Source organism: Monopterus albus, unplaced genomic scaffold (assembly GCF_001952655.1).
Source record: "Monopterus albus unplaced genomic scaffold, M_albus_1.0 scaffold253.1, whole genome shotgun sequence".
Lineage (NCBI taxonomy): Eukaryota > Metazoa > Chordata > Actinopteri > Synbranchiformes > Synbranchidae > Monopterus > Monopterus albus.
In genome coordinates, this window is record NW_018128133.1 from 18,532 (window position 1) to 37,549 (window position 19,018).

At 41.2% G+C, this 19,018-nt stretch overlaps 1 protein-coding gene across 1 annotated transcript in view; it reads right to left on the reverse strand.

Annotated features, from left to right (window-relative positions):
• The window catches only part of LOC109972296 (probable E3 ubiquitin-protein ligase HERC1), a 46,519-nt gene that overhangs the window by 18,525 nt on the left and 8,976 nt on the right, over positions 1–19,018 (reverse strand). Inside the window, 40 exon segments of the mRNA XM_020621037.1 lie at positions 590–803; positions 1,242–1,990; positions 2,318–2,612; positions 3,334–3,559; positions 3,917–4,000; positions 4,071–4,310; positions 4,461–4,628; positions 5,446–5,541; positions 5,689–5,786; positions 5,886–6,038; positions 6,193–6,359; positions 6,483–6,723; positions 6,865–6,985; positions 7,170–7,367; positions 7,623–7,873; positions 8,701–8,746; positions 8,819–8,867; positions 8,959–9,259; positions 9,365–9,563; positions 10,340–10,457; positions 10,629–10,743; positions 10,973–11,146; positions 11,656–11,880; positions 12,034–12,237; positions 12,613–12,745; positions 12,942–13,094; positions 13,272–13,496; positions 13,945–14,070; positions 14,276–14,441; positions 14,620–14,754; positions 15,001–15,172; positions 15,348–15,492; positions 15,714–15,841; positions 16,042–16,126; positions 16,129–16,202; positions 16,312–16,408; positions 16,551–16,649; positions 16,825–17,037; positions 17,537–17,719; positions 17,830–17,925. Of these exon segments, the coding sequence (XP_020476693.1) occupies positions 590–803; positions 1,242–1,990; positions 2,318–2,612; positions 3,334–3,559; positions 3,917–4,000; positions 4,071–4,310; positions 4,461–4,628; positions 5,446–5,541; positions 5,689–5,786; positions 5,886–6,038; positions 6,193–6,359; positions 6,483–6,723; positions 6,865–6,985; positions 7,170–7,367; positions 7,623–7,873; positions 8,701–8,746; positions 8,819–8,867; positions 8,959–9,259; positions 9,365–9,563; positions 10,340–10,457; positions 10,629–10,743; positions 10,973–11,146; positions 11,656–11,880; positions 12,034–12,237; positions 12,613–12,745; positions 12,942–13,094; positions 13,272–13,496; positions 13,945–14,070; positions 14,276–14,441; positions 14,620–14,754; positions 15,001–15,172; positions 15,348–15,492; positions 15,714–15,841; positions 16,042–16,126; positions 16,129–16,202; positions 16,312–16,408; positions 16,551–16,649; positions 16,825–17,037; positions 17,537–17,719; positions 17,830–17,925 (6,962 nt within the window).

The window sequence follows — 19,018 nt, forward strand, 5'->3', positions numbered from 1 at the left end:
CGGTAAGTGTAGGTAACCGAGTCAGCACCAGGTGCCTAGAGGGATTGACGGTACAGTGTATACAGTAATAACAGTGTCAGTGGTGCCAAACTGCCAGTTTTCAGTCCCAAACTAACTTCTGAAGGCATATGGTGAGCTTGATATAACCTGGTTTAAGATGCCTAAACAAGTCAAGCCTGGTAACTCAGAAGAATGTGGCAAAGAGCTTGGCACCATTCTTGTCAAAATTCTTCTCCCTCGTGTGCTTTGATTGTATTCTGAATACATATAGCGCTTTGTTTACCTCAGGAATAACTGACTGACACTACTGTCAGTTGCTTCGGTTACAAGAATAGTTAAGCAGAGCTGCAAGCTTAGGTTAAAGACAGTGCAAGCAGAACCTCTCATTCCATTTTTAACATAGATCCTAACTCACCCATTCCCTGGACATCAGAAAAGTTGCTGCTGCCAAACGATACAGGTCTGTAGTAATCAGTCATAACTCTGATGATAATTTGCGTCTATTCAAAATGTTTCTGAGAATGTGCTGGACCTCTAATACTTGGAAATCAAATGAAAATCATTTATGATTAACCAATTCTATACTCACTGGAGCAGGCTGATGGGGAGGAAAGGGTTGCAATTATCAAGGCCATCTGCCTGCAAGTTTGTTGGCAGTGAAGATGCCAAGTCAGTATTAGAGGATGAGGCAGAGGCTCTGTTGGATTGGCCAAAGATGGCAGTGCCCTCTGAACCCGCACTGTACAAGGACACAGAACTGGAGGACTTGGAAACAGGCTGAGAGGAAGAGTGGTGGCCTGATTCTGCAAGGAGACAGTGATGATGGTTAGAGCACACTCAGTTGTTATTAACCCTTTTTTGACCCTGAATACAATAAAACTGAGCCGTTAGTAGTCTGTCAGTGCAAACTCTCTAGTACTTGAAGAGTTATGTCTTCATAAGCAAATTGCAAGTCAAAATTCCAGTCCTGTGTGAATGTAGATGATTTAGCATTATTAGCTTACTCACTTCGCCATCTTCCTTTTAAAACCTTTTTCCATGCAACTAGAGCTGCAACAATTGGCTGACACAGAATTAACCAGCTTCCCTAAATTGAGAATCTGATGTTTGTTATAACATCTAAAATAAATGTTTGGGTTTTTTACTGTTGCTCCAGCAAAAAAGTCTTTAGTGCAAAGGCCAAATAAGTTTTGTGCCTAAACTCTAGAATATAGTAATCTAACAAAAAATAATGTAGATACCTTTGCGTTCTTTGTCATCTTGTTTGTTAAGAGCTCCTTTGTAGATCATGATTTGAGCCCTTTCCAGGTCAGCAAGAGACACACTCTGTTTGATTGGACAGGGCCTGACTGCCCACTTCACCATGCTCTGCACCACGTATTGCAGCACCGATCTCAGCTCAGCACTCTCATCCCATTGTTTGCTGCTGGCCTTGGCCTGGTCAAGGTTTGGGCTAGAAAGGGGACTCACTGAAGAATCGGGCGGGTCCTGTTTAGGCACTAGAAGCAAATCTGACAGCTTCTCACAGCTAAAAATGACAGTCAGGGATTTCAAAGCCCCAGTGAGAAGGAATGAGACTCTAACTGCTCTCAGTTCAAGGGCAAATGCATTGGAGGTTTGAGGAAGTTGGGGCAGAGAGGACAACTCCTGGGAGTCCACGATCTTTGTGGTATCTTTGACTGAAGACAGCGATATGAAGGGGTCTGTCTCAACATTCTGATCCTTAAACCTTTTCCTCTCATCTTCGGACATCTCTTCATCCAAACATCTCTGTGTCTCACTCTCCTTCATGTTGTCTTCTGAATATTTCCTTTTGGGGCCTGGGTGAGCCTCCAGCCATCCCTGTTCCTCCAGCAGCCCCATCAAATAAATCAGATCTAACAACACAGTTGGTTTGAGGCCTCCAAGTCGGGTAACACTGCAGCAGGATGTGTCGCAGGGCTCCAACGAGAGGATCGGCATATCGCTGGGTGACCAAGAATTCATGGAGCTTAGTTATTAGGAAGAACCCATAAATACAGCATGGAGTGACACCAGGACGGATTCAACAGGGATTAATGGATTTAAGAATGAAGAGGAAGAAGCAAGAAAAGAGTAAAATCAGGGGGGTAAATGATGGAAAATGTAAGACAAATTACAAAGGAGGAAAATAAACACTAACAGAAAAGGGTTATACAGAGTAATAAACATGCTGAGAGGACCAAGACAAGAAAAATAAGATTTGTTTAATGGAAATTAATGAAAATCATCATTAAGAAACATATGCAAAGGCATTTAAACATTTTATAAGTGGGTATATATTACATATGTGTAATACCTGACAGAGAGGTCTGCCTCCTCCCACTGAACCTTAGCCAGGGAGCTTCCTTCTTTCAGGACACCAAGTAGAAAAGCCCTGCGGCCACTGGACTTGTGAAGGCAAAGACCTCCAGCACGCAGACCACTGTCCACTCCTCCAATCAGAGCCAGTACCGGCCACACTTCAGTGCAAAGGGCAGTCAGCTTGGCCTCTGACAGGGACCGACAATGCCCCAGCAACTCCCCTGTGGTGTCAGCGACCACATCTCTGTCACTTTCATTCTCTTCCTTCTCCAAGCATATGGGACTGATTCCTGTAGGAGAATGTGAGATTGAGAGAATGGTCTTATACTTGTATAGCGCTTTTCTATGCACTGCAGCACACCCAAAGCGCTTTCACACTACTTGGCCATTCACCCATTCGCACTCCCAAGCACTCACACATGGGTGACATCACCATGGTTCAGTGTCTTGCTCAAGGACACTTCGACACGTGGACTGGAAAAGCTGGTCATCTCCTAACCTTTGGGTTAGTAGACAACCCGCTCTACCTCCTGAGCCACAGCCCCCCATCCATGTGTTCTTCAAACCTGTTGTCTATTCATTGGACAACAGGTGAATGTTCAGTCTGTTTTGCTACCTTCATTTTAGTTTAAAGACAATGTGAAACCTACATTAGTAAATGAAAAATTAAAGTGCTTACCTCAGGGAGGGTACTGTATATATTGTAAGATGGTTTTACACAGATGAGGACTATATACAAACTATTGCAGAGAGTTCTGTCTAAATCATAGGGGGAAGTGTTACACAAATTTGACTCGAGGTAATACTGTACATTAGTGAAGGCAGCTTGTCTGAGAATTTAAGAACACTGAAATTACTATCCATCAGTATATTTGTAATAATACATTTGCACATTAGTTCACTGGGTCTGAGCAGATGGGAGCAAAACTGCACACACAATCATATGGCTTCAAAAAACTTTGTTTGTACCACACACAAAAGCAAACTAAACTGTCTAACCATGTCACTGACCTTGACTGAAGCTTCCTAGGTCACTGTCTTTCAACAAAGGACCAATGAGCTCCAGATGTGCATGGATGTACTGGTTAATGTTTGAGGCCCAGTGATCACACCGATGGAGCCGACGGAGGAGCTGCACTGTTGACTCCAGCAGCACAGTAGTCTGAGGGCTGCAGAGAGGTTCCCCAGGAAGTAGATTACTGGGCATGCCTCGCATCTGGAGATCACACAGTGCCACCTGTAAGGAATACGGAAGCACAATTTTGTTGTGCTACAAAATACATTTGAACTAAAAATGACTACCTGAAATTTCATAACATTTCCTGGAACAGACAAATGGTTACTAGACAAAAAGATGCAGTATATTTATGGTCAATGTTTCCTCAGATTCACTGTGGTCATCTGACTGTATCTGTACAGGTAAGGTGGATGTGTGGAGAAGATATATACTGTCATAATTAACTGTGGATGAAGAATATCAATAGGGGGCTACAAATTTTTGGCAGCAAGACAAAACTACTGTAAAGCTGACAAAGGATTCAAAAGCACAGGAAATCCTATGGAGGAGGAGCCAACATTATAGTATATTAAGTACCTTCTCCCCGGGATTACTGCTGTAGAACAGCACACATGGGTACAGTTCAGAGGCAACCACACCTTCAAATGCCAACTTTGGCTCCTATGAGGAAAAACAACCAGTTATTTAAAGCAAAACCCACTGAACACTGACTATAAATAGTTGTTCAGACCTTGTCATTCTTAGCAAATGATATGGTGTGGGCCTCCATGTCTAGGATGCAGGTGATTGTGTCACCCTGGGTAAAGGAGGGAAGTGTGCGGACCAGCTCCCCTCCATGGTACAGGTTGCCGCTATAAGCACGATACAGCCACATGTCACTGGTGGTATGGTGGTTGTGATCTCTGACCGGCCAGCGTGAAACCCCAATGCATGTGCCCTCGTTGCCTCTATTTTCTTTGGTAATGTAGAACTGAGGAGAGAAGTTGTGTACATATCCTGTTAATGGAGTTGTTTTCTCAGCACATTTGAAGCATCAAATCTGCTCAATAAACTAAGAAATATCCTATTACTGCATGAGTGTGGTTATTTTCTCTATGTGCAACACACCATCAGTCCCTACCTTCCATATGAAACAGCCAGAGGTGATAGCAGTAGTTGCCAGGCCATAACCTTTTCCTCCTGAGCCGTGGGACAGGATGTTTCCACTCTCCAAAGTACAGCAGATTAGCTTGTGTGGGTCAAAGGAAAAATCTCCAATGGGAATACATTCATCATAGCTGCCAAGATTCTGCAAAACATGCATTGGATAATAACACTTAAGCACTGTGTACCAGCAGTATACTGTACTGTACATACAATACATGCCATGTCCAAAATAATAAATGCATAAATAATTATTTTACTCAACAAAACAAGACATAATTCTTTAAAATTGCAAATGCAGCTAAAATATAAAAATCATAAAATTGCAAAGTCACATGAAAACATAACTGGCTGACAGAGATCAACTGTACTGTAAATTTATTATTAAATAAGTATCATACTATCCTCTTAGGGATAGATTGTGTATTAATGGAATATTCTTTGTAGGTTGACACTGATTAAATGTACTTTTTATTTTTCTCCCTTCTAGCACTTTTCATCCTCTGTGAAGAACAGGCCCATCTGTTCCAACAAGTAGCCCTGCTGTTTTCAAAGCCATTAATGCCAGGAGTACCTCACACTTCACAGCATTTTCTCTTGAATTACTGCATTCATTCACTATTTTCAACCAGTAACAATAACAGTTTTCCTTTCTGATAAAAAAAACAATTAAAAACTAACACCGCATAACTTAAGTTGAAGAGTTTGAAGCCACATTTTGTGTAACTATTTTCCTCTGAATGGTAAGTGGAGTTAGGACAGTTTATATCTTAGATGTATGTAAATTACAAAAGGAGAATGTTACTATATACACTCATGTATATGTAGATCATTTGCAAAGGACAGGCCACTGAACTGCAAGGGCTATTTTGTTTTAGTTAGTAATAAGACATTATACCGGCTGAATATTAGTGTAGTAAAAAAGTATCGTATATTAGGAAGTGCTTAATTTTGTAAAGTACCCTTGTGTCTTTTTCAGCCACATCACTGCGGTTCCTCTCGGTTAGTGGTTCCTCCCACATATAAACAGACAATAGCTGAAAGAGTTGTTTAACAATCTACAAGGAGGTGAAAAATAGAAAAACAAGTCAAGGAGCTGCAATTTTCATTATGAAGTCTTCAATTACATAAACTGAGTAACTTCTTGCAAAAAAACAAAACAGCAACAGTGATATGTTTAAAAGTCACTGCATGTTGCATTATACCTGTTGAATTTGAACTGGCTCAGAACAAGCAGGCAACAGTCTTTCTAAAACATGGAAGGCTAAAAGCTTAGTTCGAAGGTTCTGGAAGTATGGAGGTCCTGAAAAGAGGATAGTGATGGGTCAACAGGAATCATATGTAAACTGTTCCACAGGATAAACAAGATCTATGCTGTTTTAAATATTTTTAAATGTCTTACCTAAAGAGCACTTGTGTGAAATAATGGCCATGAGTGGATCGATCCACTTGACAAAAGTAGAAAGCCTTTTCATTACTCTTAATGACAATACACGCCTTAAAAACACCAAGAAATCTGCAAGCTGAGATTCAGCCACTTTGCTGCTTTCCACTCCTGTAACATCAAAAACAGATGAAAGCAGTAATCCATAACAGAAGGGTCACTTCATTAACTTCATTAAAATTAAACTGTGCTGTTTAATTATATTGCATTGACAAGACTTTGTCAAATATTTTTGTAACGTTTAGTATAGCAAAGTTTTCCACACCGACTAGATTTGCGCTCTTGCTGTTGGAGTCCAAGTCTGTTCTCTCAGCTCTTCCTCTCTCTGCTGTCTGGTGTTGGTGCAAAGTGTGCAGGACATTTTGAAGCTGCTCACACATCACATCCATCAGAGCATGGGATATTTCAATAGGCAGCGAATCTTCACAAGAACTGATCACAGGACATTTTGTTATGCAATTGTAAACAAAGTGTATTTTTTAATGAAGTAGACAACAGAAGAAGTGATTCAAGAAGTCACTTCTTTACAGCTGTTTAAAGGCTCCACATTCTCACCTTGCAGCTACAGTCAATATCTGAAGCAGGCGGGCACAAGCTAGTCTGACAGCCCCACTTAGCAGCATGGATCCAGATGTTGAGGCTGCAAACCAGCCCAGGCTCTTCAGAGTACAGCTGTTGTTGGTCAGCATGGAAAGTACTTCCAGGATGCCACATCTGATGACCAGCACCAGGTCAACTGGTTGGTAGCAGAAATTTAATGAAAACATAGTGGCTAGTAAAAGGTGCTGGCAAGAACCTGGGTAGGACAGAGACAATATACCGGATCAGCTACAGGCAAACTGAAATGAAAGCTGCTGCAAAAAAGAGCAGGAAAAATAAGCTACAGAAGGTAGGACAAAGCCTCGGGCGTTAAACATGTGAAACACAATGAACAAACCTGGATGCTTTCTTTCCGACAGCACCCTCTGTCTGAGGACACACACCACCTGCTGGTAGAAGGTGTGGGCAGCAGATTGTAGCTCTCTCTGTGTGTCCAGGGAAGCTGACTGTGTACCTGACTGGATTGAGATAAGGGGGATTGAAGAGTAATTTATCTAATAACATTCTCGTGAAGAACAAAAATGATATTAATATATCAGTGTTTATCTTCATCTGGCTGGATTAAGCATTCATGATCTCTCTCCTCTTTACTAATCATAAACACCTGCACAAACATTGTGATAGCATTATTACAATATACACCATGTAATGCTGCGTCTCATAATTAGCTCCATAATGCGAGCTAATGATCTGCGTTCCCAAAGCAAAGCATCCAGACAGGAACTGAAGCTGCACAGACTGCAACAATGCAGGAAACTGAGAGGAGACTGTGAAACCACTGCTCTTTTCTTCCATCTTGGACAGGAAGGATGACATCTGACACAAGGCCTCTAGACGCATCTAACCATAAAAAAAAGGAAATAGAGTTGTTCTGTGATTATTTCAAGGTCCAAACTAATTACTATGTGTTCCAAATAATTTCTAGCACTGTGTTTTGTTGCGTTTTTAATTTTTTCCACCTACACTTGGGCCTATGTGACTTTGAGATGTAGAGCACCACTAACATGATGAATTCAGTATGTGAACAAACAACTAAATGTGCTACATAAGTGTTTCTTCTGTGTTGCTGCTAATATTATATAAAAATCTTATTACCTCAGCCCTCTGTTGCTGCTGCAGTATAGCAAAAGTAATGGCCTTTGGATCTGCCTGACCACAGTTCTGTCCACCTGGTAGTGCTGGTGAAGAGGGCAAGTGAATCAGGCTCCCGCAGGCAAAGTGGAACACCTGGTTAATAATTGGCAAAATGTTGTTGCTGTAGTGGGACGTAGTAGTGGTCGGGCTGATGCACTGCCGCAGGCGATCCCATGCATCTTTCATGATGCCCAGAGAACAAAGAGGTAAGCCTGGAACAGACAGGCCAGAAGAAAAAAGGCAAATACTGTCTAAGTCTTTTTGTGAAGCAATTTTTTTCAACACCACTTATACTGTTATAATTATTCATCTAGTGTATGTGGACTCTTTCATATAGATCTGTCAGCATGTTCCTCTGGAAATAATGGAAAGTCTAGCCCTAACCAAAGAAACACTTCTAACACCAAAAATATTTTTTTAATGTATTCACTTTAATGTATAAATTGGTTGATAGATTATTACACGGGACTACTTAAATTTAGCTCCAAAAATACAGTACATTTAAGTGTCCATGACATACTGTATATGGCTTCAGCCAGCATTTTATTAGCTTAGCATAGCATAAACAGTGAAAATTGGGAAACAGGTAGCCTGGCTCTATACAAGGAAAAAAAAATCCACCAACTAGCATATTTAAAGCTTTATCGGCTTACTGATGGTAAATAAATGAAGACAAAAGATCAACCCATGATGTAAGACTGTTGTAGTTTTTAGCCCTCAGAGCACGGCCTTTGTTTGTGACTTTGTTACTGGATTTCATACATAGAAAGACAAAAGTATAAAACCCATTATTTGTGGTTGTACTGGGGGTTCAGACAGACCTTGCAGTTTTTCCTTCTTTCCAGTCTGTACACAAAGTCAAGTTAAGCAGCTGCAGCCTTACATTTAGCAGACAAATATGAAACTGGTATCAACCTTTTTGTATACCTCTAGGCAAAAAAGCTAACTTCCCCTTGATACAGCAACATAGGTTATGACATTTCTAAAAAAAAAATGCATTAATTGTAAATATATTTAAAAGTAAACCTATTCCACTTACCCATTTTATTCTTGGAACATCCCAAGGAGTTTTTGGATAGGTCCGACTAAGTGAGAAAAAGTATATTAGCACAGACGAGGAGGTTTAGAGCCAAAATTTGATACAGCACAACACAAACCTGTTTTCGGCCATCAGAAGCCATTGTAAAGGATTCTGTCGATGAGTTCCTGAAAGTGAGTTGTTGCAGATAGTTAATGCAGAAAGAGCTCCCAGGAAACACAACTGCTCTAAAACAAACCAAACATACACAAACTCTACCTTGCTCCAGTGTTCACAGCCTGACTGTTCTCCCTGTCTGCAGGTTCCACCCATGCAGGCCTGACCCCCAGCAGGAGGAAGAGACAGCGGGAAACAACCAAATGGCAGGCAGCAGGGAAGGACAAGCTTTCCTCAGACTCCCTCTGCTTTTCCCACTGCTGTTTAGGATCCGGCTCCTTCTCTGGGCTGACAGGGCTCTCCATGCTGCTGGGGAGGGTGGAAGTGCCAAACGACTCGTACACCGTCACATTCTGCTGCACTTGCATGGCCTCTCGGGTAGCCATGAACGATTCTAGGACTTCTGCAGATACAGAAGAGACACAAAAAAAAAAATCTGATGTGTTGTGATTTTAATGTTTTAACATTAGTGGACTAAGGTCAGAAATAGAGATATGCTTTTTCTGACCTGACAGGTACACATGACTGTTGCCAAATGTGTCCTCCTCTGTAGCCTCCTCCTGGTTGTGGTTGGCTGTTGGGGGTGGAGACACCTGCACTTCCTGGCTACAGCAACCCCCTGACTGCTGCCCATAATCCCTTCCCTGCTCCACTGAGGTGCCTGACTCTTGCCTCCCTGCATCAGGGCTCTGGGTAGATTGAACAGTCTGCAATTCAAGAAAGCAAAGACATAGTCTATTTGGTAAATACACCTGTGTTTTCCCTGTTTTAATCTGATTATTTCTGAGTCCTTTGTAAGGTAGGGGGAAAAAAATGATGAAAATAAAATGTGTCTCTTTAATATAAAGTGTAATTGTATGTTTTATTAACACAGCCAAGCATAATTTTTGGGTTATATGTGAAGTATAAACATTAAGCTTGTTTATAAATTGTTCTATAATTATTTAACTCTGTCAAAAATAACTGAATTACATATATTTGAGCCAGTATTGTAGTACTTGAGTCCAGAACTCAAACCTGAGTCTGACTCAAGTCCAGATTTTTGTGACTCAACTTGGACCTCAGCACCGATGACCTGGACTCAAGCACTGACTGGAGACGAGGACTCAAACTTTTTTGGAATAGGATATAATAATTTAGCATAAGACAATTGAAATTAAAACCAATTCACCCGCACCATGCTGTATCCAGCACACTTACACTGAAGCGTATACTCTGCCTTTGTATAAATAATTAGTCTGTATTAAATTGCTCAGCAGAATGGTGATGCAATACACAGAAAGTATGAAATGGTGAGAGCTGTTTCAATTGTGTTTAATGTAGACTTTGATGACTGACTCAGGTAACAGGGACTCAAATCAGATTATTCTTTGGTCACTCGGACTCGAACAATGGAGCTCAAGACTCAACTTGGACTCAGGTTGTTGACTCGACTACGACACCGATTTGATCATAACAAAGTGGAATAATTTTAGTAATGTACCTGTTTGGCAGCCGCCTGCACCTGCGACGTCCTTGGAGAGTTTTTATGGGCCAACAGAGTGCTTCTGATTTTATAAACCGCTTCATAAACATCTAGCAGCATCTCACAGGACTCATATCTGTCTCAAGATAAAGTGGATAATTAGCATTGTTCTGCACTGCAATATCGATATTATACAATAATTAAATTCATTCCATCCTTTAAAAACTACAAAAGATCAATTTAGTGTGTCACTATAAAATGTACAGGAGTGAGAATTTCGGTAATTATTGTATGTTGTGTTACTGACCTGTCGTCCCAACAGGCTTCATTCTGCAGCCCAGTGTGTTTCAGCAGAGCAGCCAGACTGCAGCGACAGACAGTCTGCAGCAAACAGTTACCTGAAGAGTCTCCGCTCTCCCATTCTATTCTCGCAGCAAAACAATACAACATAATTATAAATAAAGTCACAAATACATCCTAAACACCATAATTAAAAACACAAGATGTTTTATTATTTACAGTTTTCATGGCACGTACACGTACACAGATGAGATATTCATCATTTGTCTTTTAAACGAGATCTAGAAAATTGCGTTACCTGGATATTCACTTTCAAATACAACATGTGCTCATACACGTAAGCCAAAGTACCTTTGCTGTGAGCATACTCCTCCATCTTACGCCACAGGCCACCTGCTGGGCCTCTGGAGGAGCCCAGTGCCAGTTCCAGTAAAGTCCTTGTTTCCTCATTCACCCTCAGCTCAGCCAGCCTGGCATCACTGCCACCCAGTAGTGCCACCTCAGTCAGCCATGCCATGCTAGAGTCTACAGGACAAAGCATCACATGGGACGCAGGAAAAATGAACGAGACTGCACGCCACATTTTAAAATACAGTCAACTTCTTCAGTTGAATGATTAAATTATAATTTAATGGCTGTTAACAAGTGTGTGTCATTTATAACCTAGTTAATCTGCTGTCCCATGTTACTATGCAACACTGTAACATAGGTAACATTGCTGCATGTCATGCCCCTTACTCTGTCCCCATGTTCCTTGTCCATTTCTAATGTCAGCTACTTATTAAGTAGCTGACAGTTTTATTTAAACAAAAAACCCTTTAACATTCCTCTTTACTCAGTAGTAGTCTCAATAACATCCTGTTTACCCATAGGCTTTAAAAACATTTGGCGTGCTTTCATGTACTGTAATGTAGCTTAAAATGTGGTTTAACTGTTACCACATCAGAGGGCACATTGGTGCAACATTAATCTTGGGATGAAAACTGCCTTCAGTTGTTAGTGGTTGGCAGTTGCCAAGCAGTATGTTTTCCTACCCAGCTGTTCCAAGTCCATCTCAAGCCCATTCCTGAAGAGGATATTTGATAGCCAAGACTCTGATGTTTTCTCCTGGAGAGAGGGCAGCGGGCCTTGCAGCATACCACCGAGGCAACGGCCGACTGCCAACGCCACAGTCCGCTCCAGGTCCAACAGCCAACCCCATTTGCACTCCTCCTCCCCCTGTTGCTGTTGTCCAAGACATTTGTTTTCTTCACTTCCATCTGTAGAGAAGATTGAAGTCGTTACTGATAAACTAGTCCATATTATCTCCTGGAAGAATGAGCTTAAGTGTAAAAATGTTGCTGTAACTGCTCATTACAATAATCAAGAACAAATCAATCAACGGTCAATCAAGCAGGTGAAAATCCACTGACCTAAACAGGTTATCTGAGCGTCCATCCCTAGTTCTTGTTCCTCCATGAAGTCTCTGTCTGGCAGCAACCTGTTGAAGTCATTTAGGTGCTCCAACAAGGCCATTAAATGGCTCAGAAGAGGTTGAACTGTGCTCAGGGGCATCAGCAGCAACGAATACATTACCTGGCAGAGCAGGCTGCCAGCCACCGAGTTGTACAGCACCACTAGGACAAGGAGTGAGATGAGGGAGGAGGATTAGACTGACCGCTCATCATCAGATCAATACCTAATTGTTGATACACTGCTCTGAAGTCTATGGATGTTATATATTATATAATAATAATTAAAAACGCATAATTACTCTTGATGCTGTCTTCAGCACACAAACCCATACAGAGATATCTGCTGTATAAATGTTTTGAAACTGTCTTCCAATAATCATTAGATAAAAACAGAAAACTGTGTCAGAGATTTTATTTTAATTGTATTTTGTGATAAAAGAGCCATGGAAAACTGACATAACAACAAAGAAAATATATGGGACAGCAGATTAACTAGGTTATAAATGACACACACTTGTTAACAGCCATTATTCTTACTGTGCATCTTGTTGATAATTTGTGTATCCAGGGATGTCTCCTTCAACAGTTTTGTAGATCTCTTAAGAGTCTCAGCAGCACAGGGAAGCAGCAGGTAAAGATGCTCACGAAGCAGCGTTACACTGCTATCATCCTACAGAAAAGCAAAATAAATGGTAACTTAAATAAACCTATAAAATGATATACCTCATGGAATTCATCTTCAAATTAAATCAGAAATGAATATACTGTAAACCTATAAGCTTTGGGTAAAATAGGTTTAAATAAATGTGAGCTGTAAGTATATTGTACAAATGTGTAGTTCCAGTATCTCATCTTATGTACTGTACCTCAGGACTGGAGTGGATGTAACAGTGGGCAAGCAGGTGTTTGTTAAGTCCAGACAGCAGCTGATGGAAGTGACAGGGAGGATCAGTCTGTCCCTGGCTATCACTGGATAGCTGCTTGTCACTGTTTTTCTCCAGTTCCCCAAATGCTCTCTCCTGTATGAACATACACAGAGAATGCACATGGAGTAGTAAGAACATTCATTCATCTTCTAAGTAGTAAGAATATTACTGTAACAATGTACAACAAATTATCAACAAGTTAAAGGAACAGTTCTGGGACACTCAAGATGAAAAGTTGCACGCAAACACATGAGATCCTCTATTTCATACCGTGTAAAAGCCTATGCTGAGGAGCAGGGTTCTGAGCAGCACCTCGGTTAAGTGCAGAGGGTCACAGACCTCAACAGAGCTGGATGAAGAGGTTGGCTGGACTGACATAGCGGGTGTCAGAGGAGGCCCCAGGGCTGTCACCTCCCCAAAACTGCTGTAGCCTAGTAGAGAAGCTACATGGCTCTGATCCTGAAGACTGCTGAGAACCATGTCTAACTGCAAGCGCTTTCAAAGATACAGAGGAAAGAAGAAGTGAAAGCTGTCTGGAACCTGATCGTTTAAATGTCACTAAAATAGTGCTGCGGTGATAAAGTAATATTTTCACAACATCAACAGTCTTCACATTTTCCCTAGCAACACTTGAAGTTGCTACTGTGATTTTGACAAATACTGTTTGCTAGTGAGATCCATTTTCTAGCTAACTACCTGGATCAGAGTCACTGCTAAGGTAGGGGAAGCCAAGCAGCCAGTGCAGAACACTAAATACAAAATGGCCTTTTTATGGCAGTTAAAATGGGTGAACTGTGTCCTGCACTGACAACATCTATATGGACCACTTTCTTGACAATTACTATATTGAAGGAAAAATGCATATAAACCACATTTGGTCATAATGAACAGCATCACTACTAAATAGCAAGATTGTTGGCAACTTTTCAAGAACTCTACATACCTGCCCTTTAGAGAGGGCATTCAAGCTCTGTGGGCCTTGAGGAAGTAGGGACAGGAGCAGTTCTGTTCTTTCCCTCAGTGGAGGCAGCAGCAGAGATGCACCGATGGACAGTGTGTTCAAAACTGCCTGAGAATGGACAGCAATGTCAGCACAGTATGAAAATAAACACATAAAGTCTTAGTATTTCTTTCACGTAATACACAAAACAAAATTAGCACATATAGGTTCAAACAACACAAACTCTTTGTTTTGGCTGCTGGTGTAAGAACCAAGACAATAATAATATACTATACTGTATCATATGTTAGTATGGGATATATTTTTATTTTACCTGTTGTATGGAGTCTGGCATATTGGTGTCTATAAGCCTGAAGAGTAGGTTTCTGAGGGGCCTGCCCTGAGCCCCTAAAACCATGGCACCAGTACCCCCAGCATGGGCCAAGGATAAGTGGATGGATAGCAGCTTCATGCACAGCAAAAGAAACTGGTGATGGTCCCTGAGGAACAGATACAAAGAGCATTAGGAGAGTGGGTTCAGTGCACAGTGTCCTTCATGTTGATGGTGAGCAACATTTTTGCATTGATTCTATGCTTAAACAAAGTTTACAATAATAACAAAAATAGCAAACTTGAGGTGACGGAGTACATTATTGTGACTATGAGGTAATTTGATACCTTTTTGATAAGAATGGAGCAGGGGGTGTGTCATTCTCGATGCCATCACAGTAACTTTCTAGGAAGTTGCGTAGGTAGGCGAATGTACTCTCTTCCAAGTCGACACAAAAAGGCCTGTGCCATGCCACCAGCTGCCTGGAAAAATACTATGTCACTTAATAAGAGCTGTGCTGGGAAAATAGCAGTGGGTGAAAAACGGTTTAATGATATAAAACAACACTGAACATTCAATTCTTTGGTGAGATCACATATGTTTAAGTTGTAGACAAATAGAACATATCTTCCATGACACCAAGGAAACACAACCATTTCCTAAAAGGAGACGGACCCCACTCACCGAGTAAACTGTACATTTGCATTTAAATTAGTTTCAGCCTTTACCTGTCAGTTGGAACAGCAGTCCAAGCCAAGCTATGAGAAGTGCCAGCAGTTATTTGCTGGATTGAAACCCCCTCTAGGCCCAGCACTTTCTTGGGTTTGGTAATAGGTGTAGAAGTCTGGCCTTGCCCACACTGGCCCATGGTGTTGTTCCCCCAGGCGTACACTTCGTTCTCTGATGAAAGTAGAACAGCATACACCGAAATCGAGGCGCATTCACAATTTTAACATCCATTTTACAAACCTATAAAAATTTTAATTCTCACATCAAAAATAAAAATCTGAAAGCAAAGTTGAGTTTTTATTTCTGTAATCATCTGAGTAACTATTAACTGCTGAAGGTATCTTACCATGGGACAGAGCCAGACAGTGGCTGTCGCCACATGAGATATCAATGATCTTGGTGATATTCAGGTCCTCTATGAACCTGGGCCTCAGGGAGGTCATCTCAGAGGAGCCACACCCTAAGCATGAGCCACAGCCCCATGCAAACACCTAAAGAAACAACATAAATAAATACAAATGAATGCATTACTGACAAAGATATCTATCTAGTCCAGGTATTCCGGTAATCAAATACAAATATATTTGGACTGACCAAATCAAGTGCAGTAATAAGCATCATACTAACAGTAAGAACTGTTAGTATGATGCTTCAAAACAAAAGGTTTTTTAGAGAGGGCTTAGTTGGTGTTAGTCAAAACATCTTATTTTACCTGTCCTGCAGAAGTAAGGGCAAGAGATGACTGGCTGCCAGCACACACTTTCCTGATGATGAATCCATGCAGGGCCTCTACGACCTTGGGGCAATAGACCCGATTGGTGTCTCCATGACCTAGTTTACCTGCAGGGATGCAGTGATGTACGTGTACTGGCATTAGTTCACACCAGCTCAAGATATTTCTGTTCTGGTTGCTACCTTTCAGTTAAAAAAACTGTGTGTGTTCGTTTCATGAAAGGCACAGAAAGAAACACATTCTCTGCTCAAGCAGTTGCCTATTAATTTCCACTCAGTGTGTGATGCTGTGTCTTCTGTCAACATACCATTGTCCCCTCCACCAAAGGACCACACAGTGCGCCCATCCTGTGCCACAGCAATGGTGTGGGAGCTGCCACAGGCCACCTGACCTCACAGGCCACCTGACCTACACCACTGATGTCCTTCACCAGTGTGGGCATGTTTCGACTCTGGCTATCACTGTGGCCTGACCAGAAAGAAATACAGCATGCATCTAACAAACCAGAGAAAGGATTTCACTTTGAAAAATTGCTGAGACGAATAAAAACCAGTAACTTGAGAATGAACGTGTGTACCAAGTCTGCCAAAATCTCCTTCTCCCCATGTGTAAAGCTCTCCATCATTAGTCACAGCAGCACTGTGTCTGTAGCCAGCAGACACACAGACAACAACCTAGCAGACACATACATAACAAATTATATCAAATTACTTCACAGCTTTAAAAAAAAACTACATATGAAAAAAGTCACTCCCATTAAGTATATTCCACCTATCTTTTCCCCTACATGCTGACATGCATTTCCTGTATTCTTACTTTCCCTGTAAGCGGCCCTTGAATGATTTTGGGGTATTTTTGTGTAGCACTGTTGCCATGGCCCAGCTTCCCATACTCTCCATCACCCCAGCTGAACACCTGGAAGAAATAGTTTGAGAATCTTATATTATGAAGACATAATGTCATCTATTAATTAAAATCTCAGAGGCACAGTTACTAGTCTTATGTGTTTTTCCGGTTTTACACTTCAGTCTACAAACTTTTGAAAAATATGCCAGGAGTAAATCCTCTACCAGTCATTCTAACTTCCTACCTCTCCCTCTACAGTGATGGCTAAAGTGTGACCATCAGAGCCCTTAGAGGATGACACCTTCTTCATATTCCTGTGTGGCTCCAGCACAAGTTTCTTGGGTATGGACTGGTTGTTGGAGTCCCCCAGGCCCAGACGGCCATAGCTGCCTTTCCCACATGCTTTCACTGAACCATCTGCGGATACTGAGAAGGTACAGTACTGACCCGCCTCAATCTACATGTAGAACAAAGTGGGTAAAAGCAGGAACACAGGATTACAGATGTACAGCTGTAGAAGAATATTTGAAAAACATTTTAGAAAATAAGCATTAAAGTTAAAAAAATAATCTGACTATAAAAATACTACGGCTATCTGAGGCAGGCATCGCATTTGCTTTCCAAAAATGACAAATACAGGCTACTGACATAGAAAGCACAAAACACATTTGAGATGGGCATGTACAGCTTTGTACAATATAAGAAATAAAGAAATAAGTAGCTACAAAAATATGAGGATAAAGTTAAATACATTTTTGTGACTGAGCAAGATGTACTTTAAAGTGATGAGACAAAGAGGAAAAAAAGAAACTGCTGACAAAGTCCAAAATAATGTTTTATACTATACATAACTCCTATTCATAAACAGTTTAATATATTTACTGTTCTAAACTGTATTAACTGTAAAATGTGACACCTGTGGTTAGTGTTAGTCCCATATTTATGGGTGACCATACCATTTGGGCATCACTGAAACCCTGCGTCAGTTTTGGCAGAAGGATTTTCTCCAGAGTTCCTTCTGCCAGCTGATGGCTGCTGTTGCTGCCCCACACATACACCATGACTGTGTCACTATCTGTGCCAGGAGCAGCGGCATCGGTGCTGCAGGAGCACAGGCAGTAGGATGCTAAGTTACAAATCTGTCAGAAGGGGTGAAAGCAAGGTCCTTTAAGTCAATCACAGGAAAGTATAATTGTTCTTAACAGTGCCTGTACTGCAGGTTAAAGTGTGTGACTAAATTCTCTTTTACCTCCTCAAAGAGGGAGAGAGCTGCCTGGGAGAGTCGACAAAGTCCATCTGCATCCTTATTCAGCACCTGAGTATTGACGGAGTCCCCACGGAAACCCTGTGAAAAAGCTTGTGTTTAGCCTTTAACACTGTCACCACATGATCAGGCAAAGAAGTCAGGAAAGACAAGCCTGCTTTCCTGTTCTTCTCTCACCTGGAAACTGACAATAAATTGTATTTAAATGTCTGTGATCCCTCAGGGCTTTTATAGTTTAAATGTGGGATGTACATTCAAAATCTTGAATCTGAACATCTGTAATTGTGTACAGCAGGAGTGTCAAATTCAATCGTACAGGGGGCCAAAACTCAAAGCACACTTTAGGTCGTGGGCCGAACAGGATAAACATTTATCGAACAGACTTAAAACTAAATGTTTAACATAAATATGAATCGAAACAGACAGGATACAATATTATTCCAAAATTAATAAACTTAAAATCAGCAACCGTATTTCTGCTAAGGCTTACATTTGCAAACACCTGCTTTTTGTCTGGACACAAGACGTCACACACTTTCATCACGCAGCTCTTCAGAAACTCCCTCGGTAAATGTCTGGGCTGATTTTCTCCTCTGCCACAATAAAACTTCTTTCACAGCAGCTTCACTGTGTGATTTCGCTTTGGTGAAAACGTCTGCTGTGATTGGCTTTACCAGATATGTCAGTAAACAAATACTCAGCCTCCCACCGGTTTTGAAAGGCTCTGTTTTCAGAATCAACTTTGCTCTTGGCCATTGTTAGGAGCTAGCTTTGACCTGAAATTAGGGTTGTATACATCAACAGACACTTGATTGATCTGGCTTCTCTTCACCGGTTGCCGGTGTATTTTAGAATTCATTTTAAGATTCTTTTATTTATCTGGCCCCCTCTTATCTTACAAAGTTGTTGCATCCCTATAAACCTTCTCGGTGCCTCAGATCAGCTGATCAGCTGCTTCTTGAGATACCGAGAGCTAGGCTGAGACTTAGGGGGGACAGGGCTTTTGGCGTGGGGGCTCCAAAGTTGTGGAATTCATTGCCCCTATACAGTGGGTATGGAAAGTATTCAGACCCCCTTAAATTTTTCACTCTTTGTTATATTGCAGCCATATGCTAAAATCATTTAAGTTCATTTTTTTCCTCATTAATGTACACACAGCACCCCATATTGACAG